The sequence below is a fragment of the Pagrus major genome, chromosome 22, assembly GCF_040436345.1.
Source record: "Pagrus major chromosome 22, Pma_NU_1.0".
Classification (NCBI taxonomy): domain Eukaryota; kingdom Metazoa; phylum Chordata; class Actinopteri; order Spariformes; family Sparidae; genus Pagrus; species Pagrus major.
In genome coordinates, this window is record NC_133236.1 from 27675216 (window position 1) to 27702213 (window position 26998).

The 26998-nt window shown below is 42.1% G+C and overlaps 1 protein-coding gene across 1 annotated transcript; it reads left to right on the forward strand.

Moving 5' to 3' along the window:
* tshr (thyroid stimulating hormone receptor) lies at positions 1 to 21044 on the forward strand. Its single transcript, XM_073492739.1, has 10 exons — positions 1 to 176; positions 7840 to 7911; positions 8973 to 9047; positions 11836 to 11910; positions 12417 to 12491; positions 13429 to 13506; positions 14163 to 14231; positions 15630 to 15707; positions 18942 to 19130; positions 19589 to 21044. Exons 1-10 carry the CDS (start codon positions 1 to 3, stop codon positions 21042 to 21044), a joined length of 2343 nt encoding a protein of 780 aa, XP_073348840.1.
* Positions 21045 to 26998: the final 5954 nt, after the last annotated feature.

The window sequence follows — 26998 nt, forward strand, 5'->3', positions numbered from 1 at the left end:
ATGCAGGTGATAACGTGCGCGTTGTTTACGCTCGTCAGCCTGCCTATCAGCACCGTGTCGGAGGCTGCTGACTCCTGCCCCGCTGTCTGCGAGTGCTCTGAGTGGAAGATTCAGAGCACAATCTCCTGCTTTGACATTGATATTCTCCCCAGGTTTCCAGCAAGCACGGAGACACTGTAAGTAGGCGTACAAAACGCATCTGTAAAAGCGATTGTGCTTGGGTTTTTTTTTTTTTTTTAATGTAAAGTGCTGTTAACCCCGAGGAAAAATCATTATAATATCATGAATATTCGTTCAAAGTGCTCCCACAGGGACTTCGAGGCTGTCTGTGATGTTAAGTAGTTATTCCATCTGAAGGTATTACTGTCGCCTGTTTGAGTGTCACTAACAAGCTGTGCTCCAGTTGTCAGTGTGACTTGTGTTCTTGATTTGGTGTGAAATGAAGCCAATCTTTAAATATATTGAAGGAGCACTAAACTTGTACAGAATAGATCATTGGAAGGAAACGTTTTAATGACTGTTTTAATTCATTCTTTTGCACCATATTGTACTAAAACCTGCAGCATTAATCCTTTATTATAACACCGTTAAAGCACTGAGGTGTACCTGAACAGGTGAAAAGGTCGATTTTGGTTTTATTTGTAGTTTTTCCTTCACTTTTTTAAATAATGCTTGCACATTACTCCACAATACCTGACATCAACGTGTGTTTACTTGCCCCTATGTTTTGCAATTGTTGATTCAACATAGCCTTTTTTAAAAATATCAGATTAGATGGAGGGAGAGACAGCGAGAGAGAGAGAGAGTAAAAGAAGAAACCCGGACACAGATCAGAGGACTTTTAAAAAGGAGGCTGCAGGGTATTTAAACGTGCAAGTGTCCGTACTGCAAACATGCACTGTAGACACAAGAGGCATTGTGGAAAACAAAGGAGCACTTAGTTTCCCTGAATTTAAGGACATTTTGAGAAAAAAATGCACTCACATTTATTTGTTCAGCTTTATCTTTGATATTTGTGTACAGTCATACCATATTGTTTCTCGTGGGTTGTAGCAGTGTGCCAAGCAAATATTGACACACTGTTTGTATGATGGGATCATCTTATCTGCCAGCTATCACTCGGTACTATAGGATATTATGCACTATATGTGGTGAGGGGGAGTCGCAGTTACGCCCACTCCCCTTTCCAAGTACAAACGGTCTCTCTGGTAACAGTATTAAAACAGTATAATAACTCTAGTGCCTTCTAGCGCTGCAGCTAATGATTCCTTTCATTAATTATTTCCTGTTGATTATTTCTTCAAATAATTACTTAGTTTATGAAATGTCAGAAAAATGTGAAAGCCCAAAGTGGTGTCTTCAAATGACTTTTTCGGTCTGACAAACACCCACAAATCCAAAGATATTCAGTAACATACATGGGAGCAAATCTTCTTTAACTCACGTGCTACATAAATGATAAATCCAAGATAAGGAATAACAAAACAAAACTTCTCTGTACCATCAGAGAAAAGCAGAGGCTACTTTGTTTAAGACACTATTAGCAGCAGGAAATTAAACCAACAACATTGTTAAAGATTGACTCAACCAACAGCTGATCTGTGTGCAGTCTGTTGTCTTGTTATCTGAGAGCCTAAAGAATCTGCGAGGAATCTTGGGAGCCGACATGATGTAATATGTCGGGGCCGCCACTGAAAAATGTAGCGGGGCTTTAACGATACACTTCCTAAATTGCTTAAGTACAGGGTGAAAATTATGCAATAGAGTGCGACCGGTTTGCCACGGCCTTGAGCGATGGAAACACATGCCCTTCAGAGGGGCTCCTTCACACGTGTGGAAACACAGAAGTGGAAGAGTTAGAAACGGTATTTCCAAAAGATAAATTAAACAGTACTGTAACTGTGTATAAACTCAAATTTTAGTTATTTTATCGTCCTTCCTGAAATATAAAAATCTTTTTTCCTATATCAGGATTTCAAGTGTTTATTATAAATATTAATTTTGCAGAAAATGCTCGGTGTGTTGAGGAAGAGCTGAGGCTTGTCTCCGTTAACTACAGATGTTATCGTACAAGTAAGAAACAAAACTACACCTTTTTTTAACAGAATCAAAGTCGGCGACATGTTGATACATCCACACATTGATCCATCAGCCCTTCTATCTACTAATGACATTTACAGCCGTGCTAGCAGCAAAACCTCTAAGGATGTGAGTGTTGGTCTCTATCTCAGTCCACTGCTGTGGGCCAGACTTAAATTTCTCAATAAATATTGGATGGATTGCCATGAAATTTGGTACAGATGGTCATGGCCTCGGAGTTTAAAGCCTACTGAGTTTGTTGTTCCCACGACTTTTACTCTTACTGCTACTTGGTTTTGAGCAAAATGTCTTGAAATCTTCTGTCCAAAATGTTGGTTTATTCCCATCAGCCTTAGCTGCAGCTGTTCAGTCCTAATTAGTAAACATTAGCATGCTAACACACTAACCTATGATGGTGAACATGATAGATATTTTACCATGCTGTAAGATTTCATGTCTTTTTTATGATTACGTGCTGTATAAATACTGTGAAAGTATCAAAACGCTCGACCCAACAAGCACCTCGTAGTCAGAATATGTGCGTTCAGCACTGTGACATTGTGATGTCACATCTATACGTGGTGGGTGTGTCCTACACAGACTTGCGAGAGCTGACCAATCAGAGACTGGGCTTTTTCAGGACGGGGCCTTAAAGAGACAGGCACGAAAATGGAGCGAGGGTGAATAGAGAAACAATAGACAAAAAGCAATCTTAGCCTTGTTATTAAAATGGATGGACTTTTATGATGCACACCTCCAGTGCTGTACGATTGAAGGATACAGGTGAGACTCCTCAGTTATCATGTGGCCAGTGATTGATGATGATTTGGACGCTTACTACTCACAGACAAAATTCCCTGAAAGCACTGATGTAGAGCTCCGCAGTGATAATTTAGGCTAGAAGGTTCTGTTATGATAATCCTCATTCCTTTCTTACAATTTATTGGAACATCCCTCCGTCCCAAACACCACTTTGCATCGCCTCCAACAGCACCCATCACATAAAATTATCTCCCGATCATTGCCCCAATTCACGTGTGCACGTGCCCCGATGTCCCCTGCGATTTCCTCACATTCCTGCCCAAAGTTTACCCAGTGCCCTCCAGGAGAAGAGAGAGACATGAAAGCATGCCACCAAGCACCGGATCGTCACCCCTCCTGATAAAAATATCTGCCAAATAAGCCAGAAATAGACCGCGGATTGAGAGGGATGTTCCAGCAGATGAGGCGTGAGGAAGTTTGATTTTGTTGTACACACACTGAGGAATGAATGACCCTGCTGCCCCGGTCAGTGCGGTCCAGTTCTACTAACTCCAGTCAGGCCCGGCCAGTCAGTCAGTTTATTTGTGCTATTGGCCTTTTATCTTAATTGTTACATCTGTTCGGAGATTATATTTTAGACTGTTCGTTTGTTCGTTTGTCAGCACAAGATTTCAGAAGCCTCGTTCCATGATTTTTTGGAGTGGCCGAGTCTTGGAGGTTAATTAAGATGAATACTTACCTGACCCTTGTTTTTAGCAGGTGAAAGGTTCAACATTTTGGGAAATATTATCTGCTTCCTGTGTGACATGAGAAGATAAATACCGCTCTTTATATATAAAGTGGTTTAAATCATCTCATCTAACTCTCCCTTTAAAGAAAAAAAGGATATTTCCACAAAACTTTTCCTTTTAACGTCTTCTTTAAACCTCGGTGGAAGTTTGCGCTCTCAATTTGCCTCCAAAAATGCTTATTTATTAATACAGTAATTTTGAAATTACCCCATTACGGGCAAAAACTTTTGTAACTTTCTGCACTCCTTCTGTCATTAACATAAGAGTTTGGTTAAAACATTCTTTTGTGGGAAAAAATGTGTAAAAGTTCTCTTCACAAAACAAAACGTGAATGCAAAGCAGACAGCCTTGTGCGTGTTTGTGTGTGAGTGTGCATATGTGGATACTTAGAGCTTGGAGTCCTTTGTGTGTGTGTGTGAGGTTACTCCATGTGTCACTGGGAGTCAGGGAGGTGGAAAGGAAAGCACAGACACGCTTAAAAGCCTGCGTAGCGTGACTCCTGACTGCGTCTGGACGATGCATTCAAATACAATATTTACCTTTTGCAGCACATTTCTCAAACACCCAGAGAGCTCCATTTGAGAATAATTAAGAGGGAAAAAAGACTTCAAGGGAAAAGGGGGGGGAAAAAACACGGCAGCTCCAGTCTTTCAAAAAACCTCAGAAAATTTTTTGGATTGGAGTTTAAACATGTGATAACTCGTGATATTCGTCGTCCCTCGACCTCTCGTCTAATAAAACCGACTGATGAGCGAAACCCCTTAATGCCGTTCCCTGAATGGTAACAGATGAGCGCTGGGATTAATTGTAAAAATAAGAAGTGAGACGTTGAACAATCACGAGCTGTAGCTGAGATTACTGGAAATACTGACTGTTTCCAAGCTATTAATTTGTGCCGATGGATCGTGTAATGGAAATTATTACTGTACTTTCACATTCTGCAATAATTATCTCACATATTTTTGAGAAAACAATTGGGAAATGTAATCGTTCATTGAACGTAGAATCAAAGTAATTTAAAAAGATGCCAACTTCTTTTTCTCTCATTCGGATCAGATCAGAAAAATGAAGGGAAACAGTAACGCTCGTAGTGCATATCCTATCATTCTGACCGGCGTGACATTAAGGATTTTATGTCGAGACAGCACAGGAGTTTACATTGAATAACACAGGAGAAAGTGCAGGTTGGAGTGTGGAGCAGAATATGTAATTGAACCCTCTCTCCCAGCCTCTGCACACATCCAAATGAGACGGAGCCATAGTAAACACAGCTATGTTGTCAATCCAGCGCTGAAAATGTAATAAATTATGTGGCTTCTCCCCACTTCAAACTCAATTCCCAACTTGTTTGTTTGCTCGGGTTTCCATCCAACATGACAAATTGGAGGAGCGCTCTTCTCCTCAAGCCTCGGAGATGGGCTCATTGGTCTTCTCCCCGTGCTCCAGAGGGGGAAAATGCATGCTGGTTATTTGGGTTTGAGCGCGGCGGCGGCGGTGGCGGTGAAACACCGCGGTTCTGACAGAGGGTGTTTGGTGTCAGGGTCTGCTCTGTGTCCCGCTGTTTGTTTGAGCTTGTCAAAGTGTGTACAGGGTGCCGAACACCCCGCATCTACTGACTGACAAACCCCCGCCATCCCCAACCCCCATGTGAGTATGATTCAGACTCGAGGGCCAGATCTCAGCCTCTGAATTAGTCTATTGTTCTCCTGATGAACCAAAGGTGCATGAAATAGTGGCTTTGGCTGAGTCACTTTTTTTTTGTACCTGTTTCCAAACGGACACATACGTTGTTTCCAGTTGAAAGCAGGATGCAGCGGAATAAACAGCGAATGTGCATCATACTGCAGGGTGGCCGCGGAAGACAACATCACAGCAACACGTGGATGCCATCTTAATCTTCTTTCCTCTATTATGATGTTTTCATTCCTAAATCCACTACAATAAAATCTGCGGCAGGATCACAGGAAAGGAATAACACATTTTCATTAGGGGAGTAGAGGTAAAAGTGCCCACGATGAACTCTCGTAGTTAGACATTCTGGGAGATAAATGCAATTGCTTTTGTTGCCTAGAGTTTATTAAGATAATCAGTATCACTCTCATTTCTGTAATTTATTAATATGAGTCTACAGTCAGCAGCCGGTTAGCTAAATAAGCACAAAGACTGTAAAAGAGGGGCGAACAGCTCGGCTGGCTCTGTTCAAGGGTAACAAAATCCACACATCAGCACCTCAAAGCTCACTAATTATTAATAAGTTATATCTCGTTAGGTAAATCTTTACATAAAGCCAAGTGTAAGATGTCGGGCAGCCGGCACAGACTCAGGTATTTCCCAGCCAAGAAATAGTCTGGCACATTTGTTAAACCACCACGTCATTTTTACACTTCAGTTTTTGTATGGTTTAACAAATGAGATATAACATGTTAATTTGTGAGCTTAAGAGGTGCTGGTAGGTGGATTTTTTTTTTACTTTGGACCAAGCCAGATGACTGTTTACACTTGCTTTTAGCCTGTATGCTAAGTTATGCTAACCATCCCCTACGTGTGTCTGTCCAATTAGAATACAGCCTGGATCAAATTCAAAATGTTCTCTTTGTCATCACTAAACCTCTTGATTCTTAGGTGTAACATTGGGTACTAATGTATCCTGAACAATGTGGAGGTCCGTTTGAGTCCGTGTTTTGCTTAGGTCTTAACTCTACTTTCTGAAACATCGTCCTAAACAGACCCAGACATTGTTTGATTTGGCTGCCGGCTCAGGTCCAGTATGATCCAAGGCTTTGTTATTTTCCAATGTTTCTACAATATGGGGGTCTGTTTCACCACTTGCTTCAAAGAAACCTTTTATCTGACCCTAAGATTTATCATCGTCGGGTTTTATCTGTCTTTCCATTTTCCCACTCTCTTACCTGCACAGTCTCTTTCTCTCCTCTTGTCTTAATTAATTTTAGACGAGAATTATAATGTTGAGCATTTATTGAACGTCATTATAGGCTTGTCATTTTGTTTGAACTTTAAGAAACTTGCTGAGAGTTAGCTGAGAGGGTCAATACCACTCTAATGTTTGTACAATAAATATGAGGCTACAGCCAGGAGACGGTTAGCTTAGCATAAAGACATGAAACAGGAGGGGAAAAGCGAGCTTGGCCCAAGGTAACAAATCCATCTACCAGCACCTCTAAAAATCATCATCTAACAAATTATAGAAAACTGTAAAAACAACCGTTTGTCATTTTACGAGGGGGTTTGTGGCAGACTAATTCTGAGTCAAGAGCAATTGCTTGGCAGCAAGCAGTCCAGGAAGTGCTCTCGAGACTAGGAAGTAGTCTGGTGCATTACCGTCCATCAAACCAGAATATATGACATATATATATCACACTTAACTTTTTAAATCGATTACATATTTACCGTACAGATGTTAAAGTGATATCGGTGAGTTGAAGAGACTGAATCAGCCGTGTCGCCTCCTTTTTGCTTAAAAACAATTACGGTAACAGATGTCATTATACATTTTATTTTACATTTCTTTTATACTTGTAAACTTCACGAGCCTAATACAAATACTGTTTTGTACAAATACATCCTACCCCCTCCGCATGGGTGCTACCATCGTTGTGTGACGTCAGGCATCTGCTCCCTCGTGAAGTCTGGGTGGATGGATTTTACCTGAGTTTCCAAGTTAAGTCAAGTGGCCATGTTCCTCTGACGTCGTGGTCAGGGTGGAAAGCTTGAATGCTGGGATAATGTTATGCTGCTGTGTTGCAGGTTGCAGGTTGCGGGTCGTATGGACGTAGGGGATCTGACAAATTATTTTCATTTCAACACTTACCCGTTATTTAGCAACTGGACAATGAAAATCTGGAGGGATATCAGGTCATAACTCGTGTCCAAGATATATGTTGATAGTTTAGCACTAATTTATGCCTTTCCTATCGTATAGTGTCATACTTTCAAACAGTAATGTTAGCTAGGAAGTGGTTGAACGCTAACGTTAGCTGATGAGTTATTAAATATGTTGTTTCGCCTTGAAAAATGTCCCCATGTCCCTCCGGATTTTCACCATCCATCGTCTTTTCAGTTGCTGATCTGTCGGGAAGCAGTGAAATGAAAACAATTGGCCAGATTCCCTCAAAAATGGCCGCTGTGTAAATATGGTCACAGTGAAATATGTTTTTGACGACTAAAAATGTCTTTATTTTCTAACCAGATGGCTCTTTGAGACCCGTCTGTCATCCGTGCCAGCAGATGCCTTTTCCAGCATGGTCAACATCTCGAGGATGTGAGTGTCGACTCACACACTTTTCATTAGCTGCTTTTCAAAACACAAACTCTTCACAGTCGCCCTCATCCACCTGTTGTCTTTCAACTGGCTTTGCTTAAAAAAAAGTGGGAACCTATCCCGGTCCCAAACTGCCCACCAGTTTCCTTTCTGTCTCCCACCCAAGCAGATGATATGCTCTCTGCTTAGTATCACCGCTGGCTCCTAATCACAGCTGGAAGTGCTAATGCGTTCCTTCGAGAGGAATGTTGGTCCTCAAACCACAGCGAGGTTTTAGACATAGGCTGGGTATTCCAGCAGAGCTTTTTGGGTGTGTGGTGAATTTAGCCTCCCAGTAGAGGTGAAGTCTCTGTGTAGAGGTAAAATATACACTTGAGCCTTGATCCCCCGGCCGCTGAGTCCGACGTCTGCGTCCAAGTCATGCATGAAGGGAGACGGAGGTGGTTTTTCTGAAAGCCTCAACCAGCCATGAGTGCTCACAGCCAGTGTTTCCATTGGTTCTTTGTGTCGATCCAGATAAAATGATGGAAAACCAACAAAATGTCAGTCAGAAGCTCAACACGAGCTCTTTTTCTTTTAGTTTTGAACACTGAGGAGTGTTTTATTAAGTGCCTCCTAATAACTACAAGTAAACAGAAAATATGTGTTTTTTTTCTTGTCAGTAAGTCATTTATAAGCCAAGCTCCAGTACTAAGTCCATGGTTTATTTAAAGAGCATACTTGTTACCAAGTAATAACAAATGGGGAGCAGAGTGACTGATGAATGGGTAATGTATAGGCCTATGTGAGGTGCATACCTGTAAAATTACCCCGTGACTTTGGAGGCCTTAGACAAGGTGGGTTGATAAATTCAGGAAACAGTTGCAGGCTTTAGGATCATTTTTAGAGCCACACACTCAAACTCATTTATGAAAACAGGTCTTACATTTCCCCTTGCATGCTGGCACAGTATCTTCATTCTTCCATGTTCAACAGATGGTTTAAAAAAAATGTGTTATTTTGATATTACAAACACGATTTGCACGTTAGATTTGGTGTAAGCCTTGTGTATTTTCTTTTAGATATATTTCGGTGGACGTGACGCTGCAGAGGCTGGAGAGGCACTCGTTCTACGGCCTGAGGAGAATCACCCACATGTGAGTAACTAAAGGAAAAAGGGCGCGCTCCTTTATTGATCCGTATCGATTAAGCTGTTCCTTTGGTCTCCGGAGAGAAAAAATGCTTAATTTTGAGCCTTGCCAGCAGCAACTGGAAGCAAGGAAGAAGCACATTAGGAGCTTATTTCTCCTCCTGCATCAGCGCTTAACGCTCCTCATCAGAGTGGTACGGAGCAGTTTTTTCCCTCGCTGGCAATTAAAGGAATTGAAAACAGACACCCTGTTGTGGGATTACCGCATGCAAATTAGATGAGAAACAATTCAATTTGATGAAATAACTTATTATCTGGACCATTATTGCCGAGACAGTCAGAATAAACATGTCAGAGCAGAGCAGGCCAAACAACAGCCAGTGTTCAGCTTCTCTCCTCGTCTTCTTCGTGCTCCGGCTCTCGTTGAAGGCAGCTCAGGGGGGAAAAAAAGTGGAGGAAGGTGCACTCTATTCTCATTTATGGGATAGAGATTTATGGCTGAGCCTCCGGTTGGACCGCACACTTTCCAGCAGAACACCTCCTAGCACTTCATATATTACTGCGAGTCTTCCTGCCTACGTGAAGGATTTGTTCCAAGTTACAGCAGCGTTGTAACACATCGGTTTGTGTACACGCAATTTGTTCCCACTCCTCCACTACTGTATAAAATGTAGACGTCTGAGGCTGTAAGTATGATTAAGAGTTACAGAAATTAATCTGACACGATTTGATGTGTGTCTGCGTATCATTTATATCTTAATTATCCTTCCTTTTAGTCTTTTTGCTCATGCCGAATTCCAGACATCAAAAATCCAGACAGAAACGATAATTCAATCCGCCAGCTGAGGGTTGTATCTGTGTTCTGGTGGTGTATTTTGGATCTCCGGGGCCTATTTGCCACTGATTGGTGTGGTGTAGTGCCATGCATCAGATAATGGCATCTCTCTCAGGTTTCCTTCAGGGTCAGACACAAATTAATGCTCTGCTTCCTGTTGGCTGCTTCAGGCCGACAGCAGCTGTGGAGTCACGACTGCAAGTCGGAGCTGAGAAGTCAGAGGAGGGCTGGGTGAAGTTAGTATCGTGCCACCGGTAAGATTAACCACCAGTTTTAAGAAATCTGTGGTTTTTACTGGCAAGCAAAAACATTTTTAAAAGGTAAATAGATAAATCTCAGTTTTGGTAGTGAAATACTGCAGTAATGATCAATCTGTTAGGTAACCTTCGATGTTCTCGCTCGTTTGTGGGGGAAAATATCTGGGACAAAGTAAAGTTGTTGGTTTGTTTTTATCTTAACAGCAAAAAAACACAGCACTTCAAGAAGCACATTGGGTCATTGGGTTAAAGCTGCAAGAATCAATCATTTTCTACTGTCTCAGGTCAAACCAATAAGTGTAAAAGTTAAAAGAGTTGCTGGGAGTGACGAATGTTTACCAGACTCTGCAGTTTCTTCCAGCTCTATGAAACTTTATAGCTTCTTGTCCCAGAACGAAGCGTAATTGTTTCAGTTTTGCACCCTGCAACCTGAAGAGGAGAGATGGCCTCTTCATAAGACTCTGCTGTCTGAATAAATCAGGAAAGACACAAATATTTTTGACCAAGAGAAAACAGAGAAAGAGGGCAGTTATTATCCCTTTTTGCTCAAAAGGTAGAAAGCCTACAACAACCAGAATGCAGTTGGCTTGTTGTCGCCCAGACCACTCCTCTGCGCCGCTATCCTCTCCGGCTGGAGGTGTTTTACTCTCGGCTGTGGCGTCAGCACTGTCCTCTGGCTCATAAAATGCTTTAGACTATTAACCCTCTCTGAATCTCAATCAGCCGTAAAAAAAAAAAAAAAATTATAATCTGTATACAATCTGTAGATTGAAAAACATTAGAGCAGATCAGCAGGAAGCTCCGGTTGGTCCACATTGTAAAGTTTCCCTTTAACTGTTTAATGCAATCTCTTGCTCTCATAACCCTCATTTCCAGCTAAAGGAAACAGCTGTTTTCAGCACAAAAAATGAATAAAAAAAGCGAAAACAGTCACTTTTCATTCACATTTTTCACACTTTGTCTCCCTTGAAGGAACTGAACTGACTCTTTTCTACGTTTTTCTTGCTGGCCGGGCCGTGATGATGATACTGTTTCCCTTGGCTACAAGAACCTGATTCTTACTTTTTAGAAAGGCTGGATTCAAGAGAGCTGACCTTTTCAGATTGCTTAGTTAACATGACCAGCCAACCATGGCAGAAGAGAGAAAAGACCACCCACAGAAACACAAACTTTATCAATAGGAAAAACAAGTACAAGGAAATCAGATTCCCAACAGTCCTGCACTGACTGACCTTCTGGAAGTCACAGAGTTGTGACAAAGGCTTGTAGTCTGCTTTACAGACTGCGTAATGATTATATAAGCTGATGCCCCACAGCATTTCAGTGTAGCCTCAGTCTTTATACAGCAGGACTGGGAAGATGAACCTCTCCCACCACTTTTAGACTTACACTGACCTGACCCCGTCTGTCTGCTGGGCCGAGTGTGGTTTGCAAGGTGTGTGAAGAAGGGCCAGCACACAGGTTCCAGAGCACCGCATGGCTTCAGACAGCAGAGAGAGAGGTGTTCAGCCCAGGGCGGACCAGAGTAAACACACTAATGAAACACTAATTGGACTCTACTTCCGGCCCTGGCTGTCTGCACTGAGTTTTCCCTTCTCTTGCACACTGGCGTGCACCTTGTTCTGTCCTGTCAGCGAGTTTCAAGACAGTGCGTGTTTTCTGAATGTGTCTTTTTTACCTGTGCTCCTCGTCTGTTCTTTCAGAGAGATACGTAATGCAAAAAGTCTGACCTACATCGACCCAGAAGCCTTTAAAAATCTCCCGAGCCTCAAATACCTGTGAGTATTTTTTTCACTGCGTGTTCTTTCTTATCATTGAATTCCACATATTGACAACGTTACGGTAATCCGAAGAAATGAGGGGTGTGTATTTTAAAAAATGCTTCAGTCTGGCAATCATTTAGACATTGTGATCTATTCGTAGCATCGTGTGTAACAGCGTGGGTGAGACCGAGTCACGCTTCATTTGAGTGTAATGTAGCGGCACAGGTCGGCTTCAGAAATGTGACTGCACGCTGAACATTTTAGAAAGAAATTCAATGTATTTTGGTGCGAGAAGGAAAGATGTCAACCTTTTTTTAATTCTTGACTCTCGATTTGAAAATTATAGGTTGCTGTTTCTGCATTGCAGGACACAAAACTGTGTACTTTAGCCTGATCTCATGAGTACGTAATAGTCCTTGCCAGACAATTGGCCTATTGGTGTCACAAATAAATATTCTTTACAGGAACTCTCCGTCGTGTCTTCTGAATGTCCTAACTCTTTTCTATACTTTGCTGTTCAGGGGAATTTTCAATACCGGCCTCACTTTCTTCCCCGACTTGAGCAACATCCACTCCAATGACATGAACTTCATCCTGTAAGTTGCTGTAACTTTTTAACGAAGCACACTAATCAATAATTATGCTCGCTAAAACTGCACCTTGTAGCATTTTTTAGTGACAGTAATTTATTGCAGCATCAATTCAGAGCCATTACTCCAACTATCATAAACCAACAAGGCTGTCGGCAAGACGATAAGACATTATCAGCTATTTCATGCACTATATTTCATACTGTGTAAGGAACAGAAAGATGGATGGAGACGTTCTTCCACTGCAAAGAGAGCGTTTAGGGTTTCATAATGTTTGCAGTGTCACGAGGAATAAAGAATAAAAGGGAACTGAAAAAACAGTCCTGCCTGGGGGCTCGGAAGCACTGGGGAAGTGTTGGTGTTTGCACCTCTGGCACAGGAGCATCGGACCAGGATGGGAAGGGGCTAGCTGGTTAGCATGCTAACCTCACTAGATATTTTACATTAGGCAGTTGTTAATCGTCTTTTTAAAGACACGTAAACTCTTTAAATTCACAAGTTGTGTATTTACTGACTGACAGGAAGGAACCAGAAGTGCCAAAATGCAAACTGATTTTCACTTTTTAGGACTCATTTCTGCAGCATTAAAAGGGACCGCAACATTGTAGTGTTTATGGGAAATGTGGTCTTTTGATTGTGTGTTATTAATATATTGCATGTACAAAATGTCACATGCAATATGTGTGTATCCTTGTTTTTGAGTCAGTAAAAGCATCTGTCTTTCCATGGATAACCCTCTGCATGAAATGAGCCACATCTCGACCCACAACATTACATCTTGTGTCATCACCCTCTCAACTGTGATTTGATTTTCCTACTGAGCCATAATACTTGAGAAAACACACACATCAATTACATTCCTCCCTTTGCTACTTTCCAGTGAAAGCTATTAATTTACAGCACCACTTCTTCATTCCCTCTTTTTTGGTGTCTTCCTTCGCAGGGAAATTGTCGATCATCCCTACATCACGGAGATCCCGGCCAACACGTTCCGTGGCATCACCAGCGAAGTGCTGACAGTGTAAGATATCTGCAAGAGCAACCACACGTACGCTGCACACATACATATATTGTGCATAAACAATACAAATTGCACAAATGCAATTACATGTATATTAGTATCATACACTTTTATACAGAGGAAAAGGGGAAATGTGAGCTTGATAGAAACTGTGAATACATAGTGAGTGCTTTGTAACACCAGTATTGTCCTTTATCCCCTAAATTCAATCCAAACCCTAAAATAGCCACTCGAAGGAGTTGGGATCGGCCAAAATTACCTCACTTTAAAAACATGTCCTCGCTCTGAACTCACTTGGATCTCGCAAAGACAGCAACAACAAGTACACAGACACTCATACACAACAGGCAATCACATGTTTGTGGTTAAGTCTGGGAGCGGGGGAGGGAGGATGTGTGTTTTTTTTTGCAATTTGAATCCACAAAACAGCAAGTTACAGAAACTGTTGGGCTAAAAACCGCAAAATTGCACAAACAGACCTCACCATGAAAATGCTAAATAAGTAGGTCCTACTTATCTGTCAGTGCAGCGCGGAAACGGATAAAGCATTACGCATGGAAAGTGTATTCATTCAGCTGACTTGTTATTAAACCTAAAAAGACAAAATCTACTAACTGCTATTTACTTATGTAACTGTAAAAAGCTTTTCATTGCAGGATGCTGTACGGAAACGGCTTCAGAGAAATCCAACATCACGCCTTCAATGGGACCAAGCTCGATCAAGTGTAGGTATTTTATGTGAACTTCCTAAAAACCTTGTGTAATTCTTCTGACAACTGTTGTAGGAATACGAATCAACATTTTTGGAAATTTCATTTTTCGCTTTCTTGCTGAGAGTTACTCATTTAATCTGTACAACAAGCAAAGTTTATGACAACAAGCTGTTGGTTTACCGGAGGTTTCCCTCTGGTTACGGTCGTTTGCTAACGTCACTTTAAGCGAACCGGCTGCAGGCTGTAACGTTAGCTTAATATTTAGCATATAAAGCTCAGAGTGGTATCAATCTTCTCTTCTAACATTTTGTATATAAGCACAAAAATGTCAAACTATTTCTTCAACATCAATTAATTGACACATTGTTACTTTGTTGTTACTTCATGTTAGGTTCAAAGGTTAATCATGTTTTTTATAAAATTCAATTATTAAGTCACATTCGGTTGTTTTCTTCCACTGGGGCATCAAAGTCAGTCGATTTAGAGCTCTTACATTCGTCAAAAAATAAGTATTGCTCGGTATTTTGCCTGGATAAAATCATTTTTGACATCTGGTATGTGTATTTCCTTGCCCAAAATGTGCACTACAAAAGCATAACAGTTGAGTATCTACTGGCCTTCTCGTATGTACTTATAAAGGGCCTAAGCCCAGCTCTTGATTAGTAAGCTGGTTCTCATGGGAAAATATTGTTTCCAAAAGAGGGTATCAGGAAGTCTGCATTAAGAGTTCCCCTCTCCCATACACTCAGTGACACTGGACCCTCGGTCTGTGTCGGACTGAAAAAAACCTAATTTCACACTTGTGCTGTATATTTAGCAGCCTCAGTTGGACTAAATTAAGAGAGAATTAGGAAATTTCTTTTTCTCTTTTGTCGCAACATGTTTTTCTTCTTGTCACCCCCCCTGCACCAGAATCCTGCATATTCAGGATATGAGGTATTAATGATATTAATTTCCAAACCCCCTCTCCTCTTTTACAACACCTACACACATCCCGGGTCCTTATAAGAGCCTAATTAAGCCATTGGTCTGTTACTAGTGATTCTTTCGCACACGGGTGTTTGTGTTGGCGCCTGATCTGCTCTGAAGGGAGAACTGATCCCAGCACAGCCCGACCAAGACAAACACACCCCTCACAGGTCTATTATCCTTATTAGATTTAAGGGGATTCAGGGAGATGTGTAGTGAGGTTGCAGTGTGTTTAACGAGGTACGCCATCACATCTTACACTGTCTAATTTTGAATCAACAAGGTTTTCTGTCATGTTTCACCTCTGGAATTAGAGAAAATAAATAGAGACATGTGCGGTGATGAGGCTTTGGAAAAATATTATGCCACGCTGTCAGTCTGATTGAAATGTGAAGGATAGCTTTTCTCTTAATAAACTTAAATTTCTGCTTTCCCGTCCAGCGACCTTCACAGGAATAAGTATCTTACCATGATGGATGAAAGGGCTTTCGCAGGCACCGTCAGCGGCCCCATGCTCCTGTAAGTACCTGAAGGGCTGAAGATTTGAGCCCTCTTAACAAATTATTACCACACATACAGCAGCCTTAAGTCTTTAATAAATTATATATATCTTTATCGTGATACGAGGCTACGTATGTATCGTCTTACATTTCAGATTGTTCTACTTCTTATATTTACCTTTACCCACAGAGTCATTTTATCAAATTACTGATTATTTGGTCTACAATATTTGTTTATGAGGTTATTTTAAGGGGAATTCAAAATATTGAGGTACATATTGTGTATTGTCATATAGCCTGAAAAATATATAATAAAATTCACTCTTGTTCAGTTCAGTACATTATTTTTCTGTTATAGTGCCCCAGCCTGACATGGTTTGGTATGACCAGTAGCTAACAAAGCTAATATTAGCTTATATTAGCAGACCTAAAGCAACATCATGTAGTAATTAGTATTTTGTGCAATTCAGCACCCTGAAATACAAATCCTAGGTCTCTATTTTTTCAGATGTAATCTCATGCTAACTACAAACAAAAGTCGGCATGTCACAACAACATTATGTCTTATAAAGTCTGTCTTGAAGTCAACATGCATGCACAGACACAAAGTTTGCACACAACTCATACCAGTAACAGCCTTCCAAGCCAACGTAATATGAACTGAAGACAATAACACCTAGCTGAAACGTGCTACCAGCTAAACCTCTGTCGAAAAGGGCTGACTCTGACTGTGATAATGAAAAAAAAAAACAAAACCTAGCAAGTTCATAACTTTGCTAAGTCAGCCAAACATCAAGCGAGTGCAACAACACATGAAAACCTCCTCCTCCTCCCAGCAGTCCAAAGCTGCTGTGATAGCGACACCAACCCTCCACGGCGGTGCTGCGACCGACCCCGCCAGCTGAGCTACCGTGACGCTACAGAAACAAGCTATAGAGGAGCCAAGTGGCTCAGACAGAGCGACCATTCACCCCATAACAAGTTAATGTACAGTGGAAATGATACTGAAGCTGTTATTTAAAGGTAAAATAGTAACATCCTATTACATCCTACTGCATACTCTTTATCTGTTTGTAGTTTGACATTTTGGGAAATTCAGATTTGGACAAACTCAATATAATGTGTTACTTAATGACTTTTAGAGGTGCTGGGAGGTGGACTTTGTGTCACATGGACAGAACTTGGCTAGTTGTTTCTCTCTGTTTCCGGATGTTGTGCTAAGCTAAGCAAACTGACTGCTGGACAACCTGCTGGCGGTATTCATCTTCTCATCTGACGCTCGGCAATAAAAAAAGGCAAAGTATTGCGGTTTTAAAAGGTCTATTTCAAATATACATGTCGCAAACCATTTTGAAGACATACATATCAATACGTAATAGGCCTAGTTCGGTAATTTAATTATTCACACCATGTCAAATTAGATTTCAACAATTTCCTCATTCGTAATGTGCAGACTATATGAGACATGTCTGCGAAATGGGATAGTGTATCATCAAAGAGCAGAAACGATTCCTCCACAGCTGCGTCTTCGACCAGGAAATATGAAACCCATTGTGTGCGAGCGTGCGAGGGAGAAACTTCCGACGTTTCTTTGACGCTGTCGTCTTTTTTTTTTTTTTATCCTTCTCAAGGTTTTTAAGCTGAGTCCCCGTTTTTTAAAAGGTGTTTGATAGTCTCTACCACGGCTATCTAGTTGCTGTTATGGCTCTGATCTAGCCATTAAGTGTCTGGTTAGGTGAATGGGGGTTCGTGTGCAGGTCCTCTTCCTCTGCTCCACTGAGGAACATGTCCTGAGTGAGGTCACCTCCATGAGGTCATGAGCTAAACATCTGGGAATGACAAAATCAGACTGACACTCATAGAGTCTGCACTGCTATTTTTTTTTTACAGCCTTACACAATGGGCCCCACGAGAGGAAAAAGGAGCAGAGGACAGAGAAGTGAGGAGAGCAAATGGGACTAAAAAAGAACAATTGAGCTCTTAGCAAAGATGAAATTGTTTAGCTTGAGTTTCTTTTATTTAATCCAATTAACTAGCAGATACGGTGACTGAGAGGTTTTAATGGGTTAGGAAACTAAAGAAAGCAAAGAGAAGTTGTCCTCTACTTGGCCCCTCGACGGGGGGAGTGTCCAGAGCTGGACGGAGGAATGTCCTGATAATGGGATCACACAGGATGTTGGTGAGATTGTCAATCCCCCTGCTTGTCTTTGTCCCGATGAGTTTGAGCTGGCTTTGGCATGACAGCCGAGCGCAAGAAATACCGCATGTAATTGCTTAAAGATGATGAAAGAGTGGAGGAGCTCACTCTAGGAAACAGATGGAGGGTGTTGTTTAATCCATCTATGAGCTCGCCGGTCTCACCATGTCTAGCTCCTCTATGGATTCGCTGGTAGTCCTTTTGTTCCAAGTACCTGGTGATTCTGTCAGGTAGTCAGATGAAAGTATATGACTCAAAACATTGAAAGGTATTCTCACACCAAACACCAAACCATCATATAAATCCAATAATAAAATGGTTTCTAATGTATCTTACCTCTTTTGTGTAAGCTAATGTTAATTGGTGGCCTACCTATGGTGTGTCCTCTTTGACGAGCACCAGGATAATTCATGTTGACTCATACAAAAGCGTGAAGAAAACAAATGTCGTGAGAGAGCGTCAGATTCTCCGACCTCCTCTCATCTTTCAAGAATTTTATGAAGCAATATCCGTCTGGTTTTCTTTGGTCATCAACAGGTCATCAATATCCACTGTTTGCAGAACATTATCATTCATCACTGTGGATGCTGACGTTGTTATTGTTGTAGTTATCGTTATAGTTACCGTTCTTGGTGTGGATGCTTCTTGAACGCCCAGAAAGGAGAAAAAAAGCAGAGCAGTCTGTGGAAACAATGGATTTGAACGTTGGTTTTGACCCATGCAAACATTTTATCACCTGGCAGAGAACACACATCTGTGAAATCACAAAAATACCTTTTGTAAACGCAACCTGCAGCTGAACAGCAGTTAAAGCGATTGCTTCGGGGAAGGCTATATGGCCGGGTCATGGTGTAAAGAGACCGGGTCACGGAGTATCAAGTGCTAAAGTCACAAAGGCAGATGTAGCCATGAATTATTTGACCCAGGCATTGGAGGTGACCCATTCACTTTCCTTTCATTGACACTCTCCCCTTATTAGAGGGAAAAAAACAAATACCTACATTCATACATCTCATGTCCCTTGTTAAATTATTCCAATCTTATTCTGTCTTTAAGGGACGTGTCCCTAACAGGGATCACCTCCCTCCCAACCACAGGTATGGATACTGTTCGCGAGCTGAAGGCGCGCAACGCCTGGGCCCTCAAGAAACTGCCGCCCATCAAGACCTTCAAGCACCTCACCACCGCCAACCTCACCTACCCCAGCCACTGCTGCGGCTTCAAAAACCTCAAAAAGAAACGAGGGTGAGCTCTATCTTCATTTGGTATCAGTTGAACGTACCTATGAGAGGAAGAAAAGTCATGAGGAGGCTAGCAGCGTCCAGTAAAATGCTCTTGTAGTCTGTGTTTTTCATTTATTTGGATGATCTACCACAGCGAGTGGGGCAGCTGCACTTGCATGGTGTGGATTTTGGCATGGATTGAATCAACTCTCTGGCGTGTTTACCTATAACCTCTTTCAGTGCTTCAATAATTAGTGTCAGTCATTGCTGTTATTATAGGAAGGAGGTTGAACCAGACTAATAATGACTCTCAAAACTGGAATCCCCTTTTCTTGAGCTCGATGTGTAAATTATTTGATTTGACTTGACACTTAGAGCTAGTGAGGATTCAGCCCGGTTATGTTTTTGTCTAATTTAGGACTTTCAGTATTTTGTGGACTCAATCTTATGTGTATTTGTGTGTGTGTGTGTGTTTTTCAGCTTTTTGGAGTACATCATCTGTAATCTGACTGCTTTCTACGACCAGCATCAGAAGCGCTCTGTGGGGCCCCTCCGCATGCCGTCCCTCCAGGGAGACAGTGTGGTGGAGACGGTCCCAGATCAGGAGCCGAACGATGGCGGCCACAGACAGTCGCAGCAAGACTGGAGGAAAGGTGACTTCCATGGCAGCCTCCACTACCACGCCTACTTTGGGGGCCAGCCAGATGAGGATGTGGGTTTTGGAGAGACCCTCAAGAACCCCCAGGAGGACACCAGCCAAGACTTTGACAGTCGTTACGATTATGTGGTGTGTGAGGAGGGAGAGGAGGTGGCGTGTGCACCAGTGCCTGATGAGTTCAATCCCTGTGAGGACATAATGGGTTTTGGCTTCCTGCGAGTGTCTGTGTGGTTTGTCAGTCTGCTGGCAGTTCTGGGAAATGTGGTGGTGCTCCTGGTGCTGCTCACCAGCCACTACAAGCTCTCGGTCTCCCGCTTCCTCATGTGTCATCTGGCCTTTGCAGACCTATGCATGGGGATTTATCTGCTGCTTATTGCTTCTGTAGACCTCCACACACGAGCCGAGTACTTCAACCACGCCATAGACTGGCAGACGGGCCCTGGTTGTGGACTTGCAGGGTTCTTTACGGTCTTCGCGAGCGAGCTGTCTGTCTACACCTTGACCGTGATCACTCTGGAGAGGTGGTACGCTATCACCTTTGCGATGCGGCTAGATCGTAAGCTGCACCTGCACCATGCGGCAGTCGTGATGCTGGGCGGCTGGATCTTCTGCCTCGTCCTGGCTGTGCTTCCACTGGTTGGGGTCAGCAGTTACCAGAAGGTCAGCATCTGTCTCCCGATGGACACCCAGTCCACAGTGGCTCAGGTCTACATCTTGTCTGTTCTGGTACTCAACATCTTGGCCTTTCTTGTTATCTGCGCTTGCTACTTCAAGATCTACTGCGCAGTGCACAACCCTCACTACCGCTCTGGATCCAAGGATACCAACATCGCCAAGCGTATGGCTGTCCTCATCTTTACTGACTTCCTGTGTATGGCGCCTATCTCTTTCTACGCCATGTCAGCCGTTCTGGACCGGCCGCTCATCACTGTCTCGAACTCCAAGATTTTATTGGTGCTCTTTTACCCGCTCAATTCCTGTGCCAACCCGTTCCTCTACGCCATCTTCACCAAGGCCTTCATGGGGGACATATTCATCCTCCTCAGCAAGGTGGGCCTTTGTCAGCAGCGAGCGCAACTGTTCAGAGGCCAGACGGTCTCGTCGAAGGGCAGCAGCGGGACATCTCAGGTCCGTAGAGACAAGGACAAGATCAGGAAAGGTGGAAGCGGAGGCCAGGAAGAGGTGCCCATCCACCTGAAGAAGTGCTCAGGACATACCTACCAGCAAGCTGTCTGCCAGCAGACAAGCCCTGAAGAGAGCCAGAGCCTGAACACGTGAGCCAAACACCAGCTTCAAGGTAGCAGAGCAAGACAGGTTTCAGGTGGGAGAGGAGAGGCCTTGAAGTGTTTGTGGACAGATCTGTTTGGATATTTAACAGAAAGCTCCAGTATTCTGTATCTGCTTCAGTTTTCAGGGCCAAGTTCAGCTGTTTTCACAATTTGGGCTGTGATGATTTTATGGTTCCAGTTGTTGGAGAATATCAAGTATCACTGAAATATGAGCCAGACTTCATCTCACTTATAGTCCTTTGTTTTTGGAGGAACTCGCTAGAATAGAGCAGAGATCATCGAGCAAGCGTATATATATATAACTATTAATAAAATCTATTTTTTTCAATATCTTTAATTATATATTGAGTTTAATTTCAGATTTTCTCTGCACAATCTGGCATTTTCTTTACAAAGAAATGTAACAGACGTTTTTTTTTAGTACTTCATTTTTCTTTGATAAAAAGACCTGTCCAAGGATTCCTATTTATACTTTGGTTATTGTGTGCAAGGACAGCCTGCTGGCTCAGTGCCGTTCACAGTGGAAACTTGATCCAGTTTATGAAATTTAAAAAACACTGCATTTCTTTTTGTCTTGTCAATACCTATCTATGTAGTGTAAATACACAGGTTTTTGGTGATGTATGGATGAAAACAGGACGCATTATCTACCGTTTCTTTTGTCTGTTCACCCCCAAACTGAAAAGTAAATATAGATAAGTAAAGTACTGGACCGTGTTGCTGCAAAGACTGTTTTCAAAGTGCAAGTGGACTCTGACATTATACTTTTATGTGGCTTATACCTGCACCGAATTGATGTATCACTTTCTTAGATTCATAAAAACATTGGTGTTCTTTGGTCTTTATGTTTTTGTGAGATTTGTAACAAAACCCAAAATTGTTACGTTCACTTTTTTTCCCACATTGATCCAACAAAACACTTTGCAGAGGTACGTCCTCCTCTCCACAGGCCATGTGATCCAATTACAAAAGTAAACACAAGACATATTTTGAGTATTAGCAATTTTCTACAAATTACAGACAGGTATGATAATCACAAATACATATACTGTTAAAGCCTTTTCTCTCCTTCGGAATGTCATGGTTGTTTTTCTAGCATGATCGTGATATTTTTCCATCCTCTTGCGGAAACAAGTGACTTATACAATCAGCAGAGATAGCTTTGCCTTCGCAGGGAGAGCTTTAAGCAAATACAGCTGAGACACGTGTGTGCTGCGCTGCTGTAACTTGTGTGATATTGAGCTATTATGAGTTAAAGGACACCTTCTGCCTATGGCAGCGTAACATCTGGTTAGCATTTCATCTGCTGGGTGACATTTTTTCTAGGAAACATACAGATGAACGGGGGGGGGGGGGACTTTCCAGGAAGGATGGATCATTTCAGACCTTTTTTAATTTTTGCTTGCAAGTCTTTGTCGAGCAGTCCGGTCAAATATCTTCACAGTTTGTCTCAAAGCATCAGTGAGTCTGAAATGGTTAAAAACCTCAAAACTGGAAGGATTTTCTAGTTTTATAGTTGAAAAAATTAAGAGTGGCATCTGCTCGCTGTGTTCCAGACTTGACTCGCACTGTAAATTCCTACCAGACTAACAGGACATGTTTCCAACCGAAATGTTTTCCACAGCTACATGTCCATCTCTTCCAATCATCCATTAACAACGACCCAGCGTGGACCCCTTCAAACGCTAAGCACACAGAGCTGGAGCATGATGTGCCTGGCTGCATTCGTGAGGGCCTCCTCCCTTCCACTGCCAGTTAATGTTAACTCACAGTTCATAGTTGTTTCACAAGTGTGTGCTTGTCAGGGTTGATCAAAATCAAAATCACTGCACATTCGCGTGAGTGACGTGCAAATCCCTATGGCTTTGTTTTCTCGAAGCATCAGGATTATCGTACAAAGTATCAGAGCATTGTGAGTTGTGTGCATGTAGGTTCACAACACAACCAACAGACCAAAAAAAAGGACTGAATGAACTAATCGGGACTTGGACTGGATTTATTTTGATATTCCTCCTGTAGCTGGTTCTCAGGGCCTGCCTGATCATTCCTCTCCCGGTATTTCAAATAAACCCATCTCTGAGCCATTCCTCAAATAAGCAGGGCAGGACCCGACGATGCACCTCGCTAACACCAGATTAGGTTGCTAAACTCAAATACAGTGGGAAAAGAATCATGAGAGGAACCAAACATTGAAACTGAGATTCAGAATAGTCTTGGCTGCTCAGAGGAGGTCACAGTCTTCAAGTATCCGTCCAGCTCTTGTTGTTGGGAACATAAAATCCCAGCATTTATGACGTCATTGCTCAAGTTATTCCACGGGCCAGTAGGCATGGACGCTCCACTTGAAGAGTTAAGTTCCTCTGACACACAGAAAACTCTTGAATGACTACTAGAGCGAACCATGAAGTTTGAGTTGTTGAAAACATTTGTCCCTCTGGTGCTGTAAAAGTGGTTATACATGCAGGACAATAAGAATCACACTCTTTGCTTTGCTTATTTGTGTGGATGTCTGGGTCATTATGAACTCACTGGTATCTGGCATTACTCCGGTGGATCTCATGGCATGTGATCAAAAAGACTAAATCAGACTGAGGGAAACCAGGCTTAAGACCTCAGCCAACAAATAAAGTTTATCACTTAAGTGTGCCAACTTTGGTGGTTGCAGTTGGTTAATGGAGCTAATTACTTGTGCACTGATCCTTGCAGAAGGATTGTACTTACTACAACTTTTCATGAACTTAATAGTTACCAAAAGATGCTGCCAGGGGCCTTGACCAACCGAGGTGCACTACGTATGCATATTTATTTACTTTGCAACACAGAATTTAAATATTTGTTCTCTTTAGCTGATGATAAGTCACATCCAGCTTTCTGCACATCACATTTTGACCTCAATCAGTCTCAGGTTTTGCATCTGATGACTTTAAAGATATAATATGTAGGAACTCCACATTAAAATGTCTAAAAGCGACGAGACCATTGTTATATATTTTGTGGAGTTGTGTACTTACATTCTCCCAAATGTTTCCAACAATTTTCAAACCATGAGAAATCTACCAGCTTACTCGAGGTAACGGTGTGCTTCATGTGTGCGCGGTGGTTGTTTAGCGGTGTGTACATCAACAGTGAGTTTGACGGCAGTAGCATTTGTGTTTACTTGTGTTACTCATGCAGTGTTTATTTACCCCCAACAGCCAGTTCACTTTACTCTACGCGATCTGTAAGCACGCATTAGCGAGACTCACCAGAGACTCTGCTTCTCTCACGTCTTCCCCCCTCTCCCGTCTGTAATGTTGTTCATGAAGTAAAGTGCATTTCCCCTCCAGCTCCAGTCGGCCGTCACCATTGCAGAACATAAACACCTGAAAACGGAGGTCAGCTGCAGTCAGGTTGATAAACAGGAGTGAAGAGAAATCCACCTAGAAATCCTAAAAGTTAAAAAGTAATCTCTGAGCTCTCCTCCCGTCGGTAAACGGGAAATCAGAGCAGAGTCCAAAGGGACACCAGGTGTTTATTCTCCAGAGGGTTTATTCTGCCACCGCCTCATGATTTGGAGGGTTATTTCCTCTCACACAGGCGCAGAACGTACAAGCTAGTTGGCTGTCGGCTGTCGTCTTTGCAGAGTGTATTTGGCTGAGGGGACAATGCAGTAATCGACTTTTGTTGCCACTAGTCTACTGATGTCGGTTCAGTGTGTCTGGGCCTTAAAGGCAAAAGTTTAACTTGCTGCGAACGAACCCAAACAAATACAGGGATAACTGCACATATTTATCTTTCCGCTAAGGCATTCATAGAGTTGCCTTATTTTATTCATCTTTCAGGAGAGGGAAATTGTGTGGAGAATGAAATGAAATAGGTATTAGAGAGAAATTAAAACCTTGCCTACTTTCTCATCTCAACACACCTATGAAATGGGTTTGCTTGTCCGACGTTGGGGAAGGTGTTGGGGAAGAGGATTCAGACGCTGTTTGCCCGGTCAACAAGCACTTCAGCCGGAGCTGACTGCCACCTCTATACTTGACTTGACAAAATCAAGAAACACTTTGAAATAAAATTTTTAAAAAAAATAGGCAATCACCTTTGCAAGAGCTGGGAGGAAAAGGTGTGTTTGGCAGTGCACGCCAGAAGACAGACACATAATGACTTGTTTGCTGACTTGAAACACAAAGTCGGGCTGTCTCGACTTGAGATTTCATGGCCAAGACTTGAGATTTAGTTGTGACTTGTAAAACAACTTTCTCCCAACTGCTTATCAGACATGCTACATTTAGACGGAGACGCTATAAAGGACATAGGAAAGACGAGGAAAACCAGGAAAGGAGGAATCTCCATTAGAGATGGATAGAAGGCCCTTTGTCCCAAAGAGCTTAACATTTTCTTCTGTAAACTCAACGTGCCACAGCCAACAGGCCGGACTACTACATTCCACCGAAGCCTACAAACTCTATTTTGCCATGCCGCTGATTGGCAGTCACAGTCGGTTAGCTGGTAAGCAGAGAAAGCTATAGAGTCTAAGCTAGACATCTCCAGGGCCTCATTATAAGGCTCATTCGCCAGCAGCTCCGACTCTTATGTCTGAGTGCCCAGGAGTAGCAACAGGGCCCACTTCATCAGAAGCAGCCAGGGAAACATTCTTCCTCCACTAGGTCTGCACAGGGGCTGAATAAGTCTTTGTGACGCGTGATATATTGTCGAAGTGACAGGCTGCCTCAAATCCATTTACAATCAAGGGCAAAAATCTCCATGTAGTTTCTGAATCGACTTTAATCCCAGACAGCACCACACCTTTATCTCATAATTACCCACAAGAAAATACACGGGGATTGTATCAGTTTGGGTTAGGATTTAGAGGAAACGCAGGGAGAACGCCCATGCTGTGCTTACTCTGACAGCCGTCCAGACGCTGGATTATACAGCTAAGGAAGCAGAATCGAAGACAGACTGGGGCAGATTCTGGGTCTCACGTCCATGTTGCATCGGATGTAGAAGGGAAAGTGATTGATTCCCAACTGCTGCCTGAATAGTAAGACAGGGTATTTTGAACGATTAGAGAAACTCAACTAATGACTTAGTTATATTCTGTGTACCCTTATTGACTCAGCTGTACCATTTGAACACTGTCGTTAGCAAAGGAAACTGATAAATTGTTTGAATAAATAGCTAAAAGTAACAGTAAAGTGGTTGAAATGGGCAACATGATCGGACAGCAATGGTTGAAAAGTGATAAGTAACCTCATGGATAAGACGTTGCAATATTTATACTATTTAGATTTAAAAGTTGGCTAAAAAAAAGAAATGGATGGTTGGAATTGGTAAAAGTAGCCTCGGCCCTAAAGGATAAATGCTGAAATAGATTAAACAAATATAAATAAATGTTGAAAAAGCAAGACAAGGTAAGGAAAAGGACCAAAAGTTTCAATTGTAATATAAAGTTATTGTTAAGGTTGAACTATAGCTGAAACTAACAGCGTATGTTAGCTAAAAGTCATGGATAAACCTTTAATAGTTAGGTAAAATCAATAAGAGCTAATAAAGTAAAGCGTGAATAGTTAAAAATGCTAAAAGTAATGGATAGATTAATAACTAATGAATGGTTGGACTGTCCAGATTCTGCAACTCAAAGTAGCACAAATACAAGCTTGACCTAAGACTGCCAGTTAACTGTAAAGAAATAGAGTAACAATGTCCACTTTTATACGAACAGAGTTAAATAACATCCACTTTATGTTTTTGAGCAAAGGTAATATAGCAAGTGGTTTTAAATTGGGGCTCAATGACTTTGAAAGTGACATTTTCTTTTAAATTGAGAACAACGTAACGCATTCAAAGCAGAACCTCCTGAGTTTTGTTCCAAACTTGATTTAATTTTTTAAAACTGTAAATGGTTAATAAGACTTCATTAGTCATCTGACCGGCAGCTAGAACACACACACGACACAACAA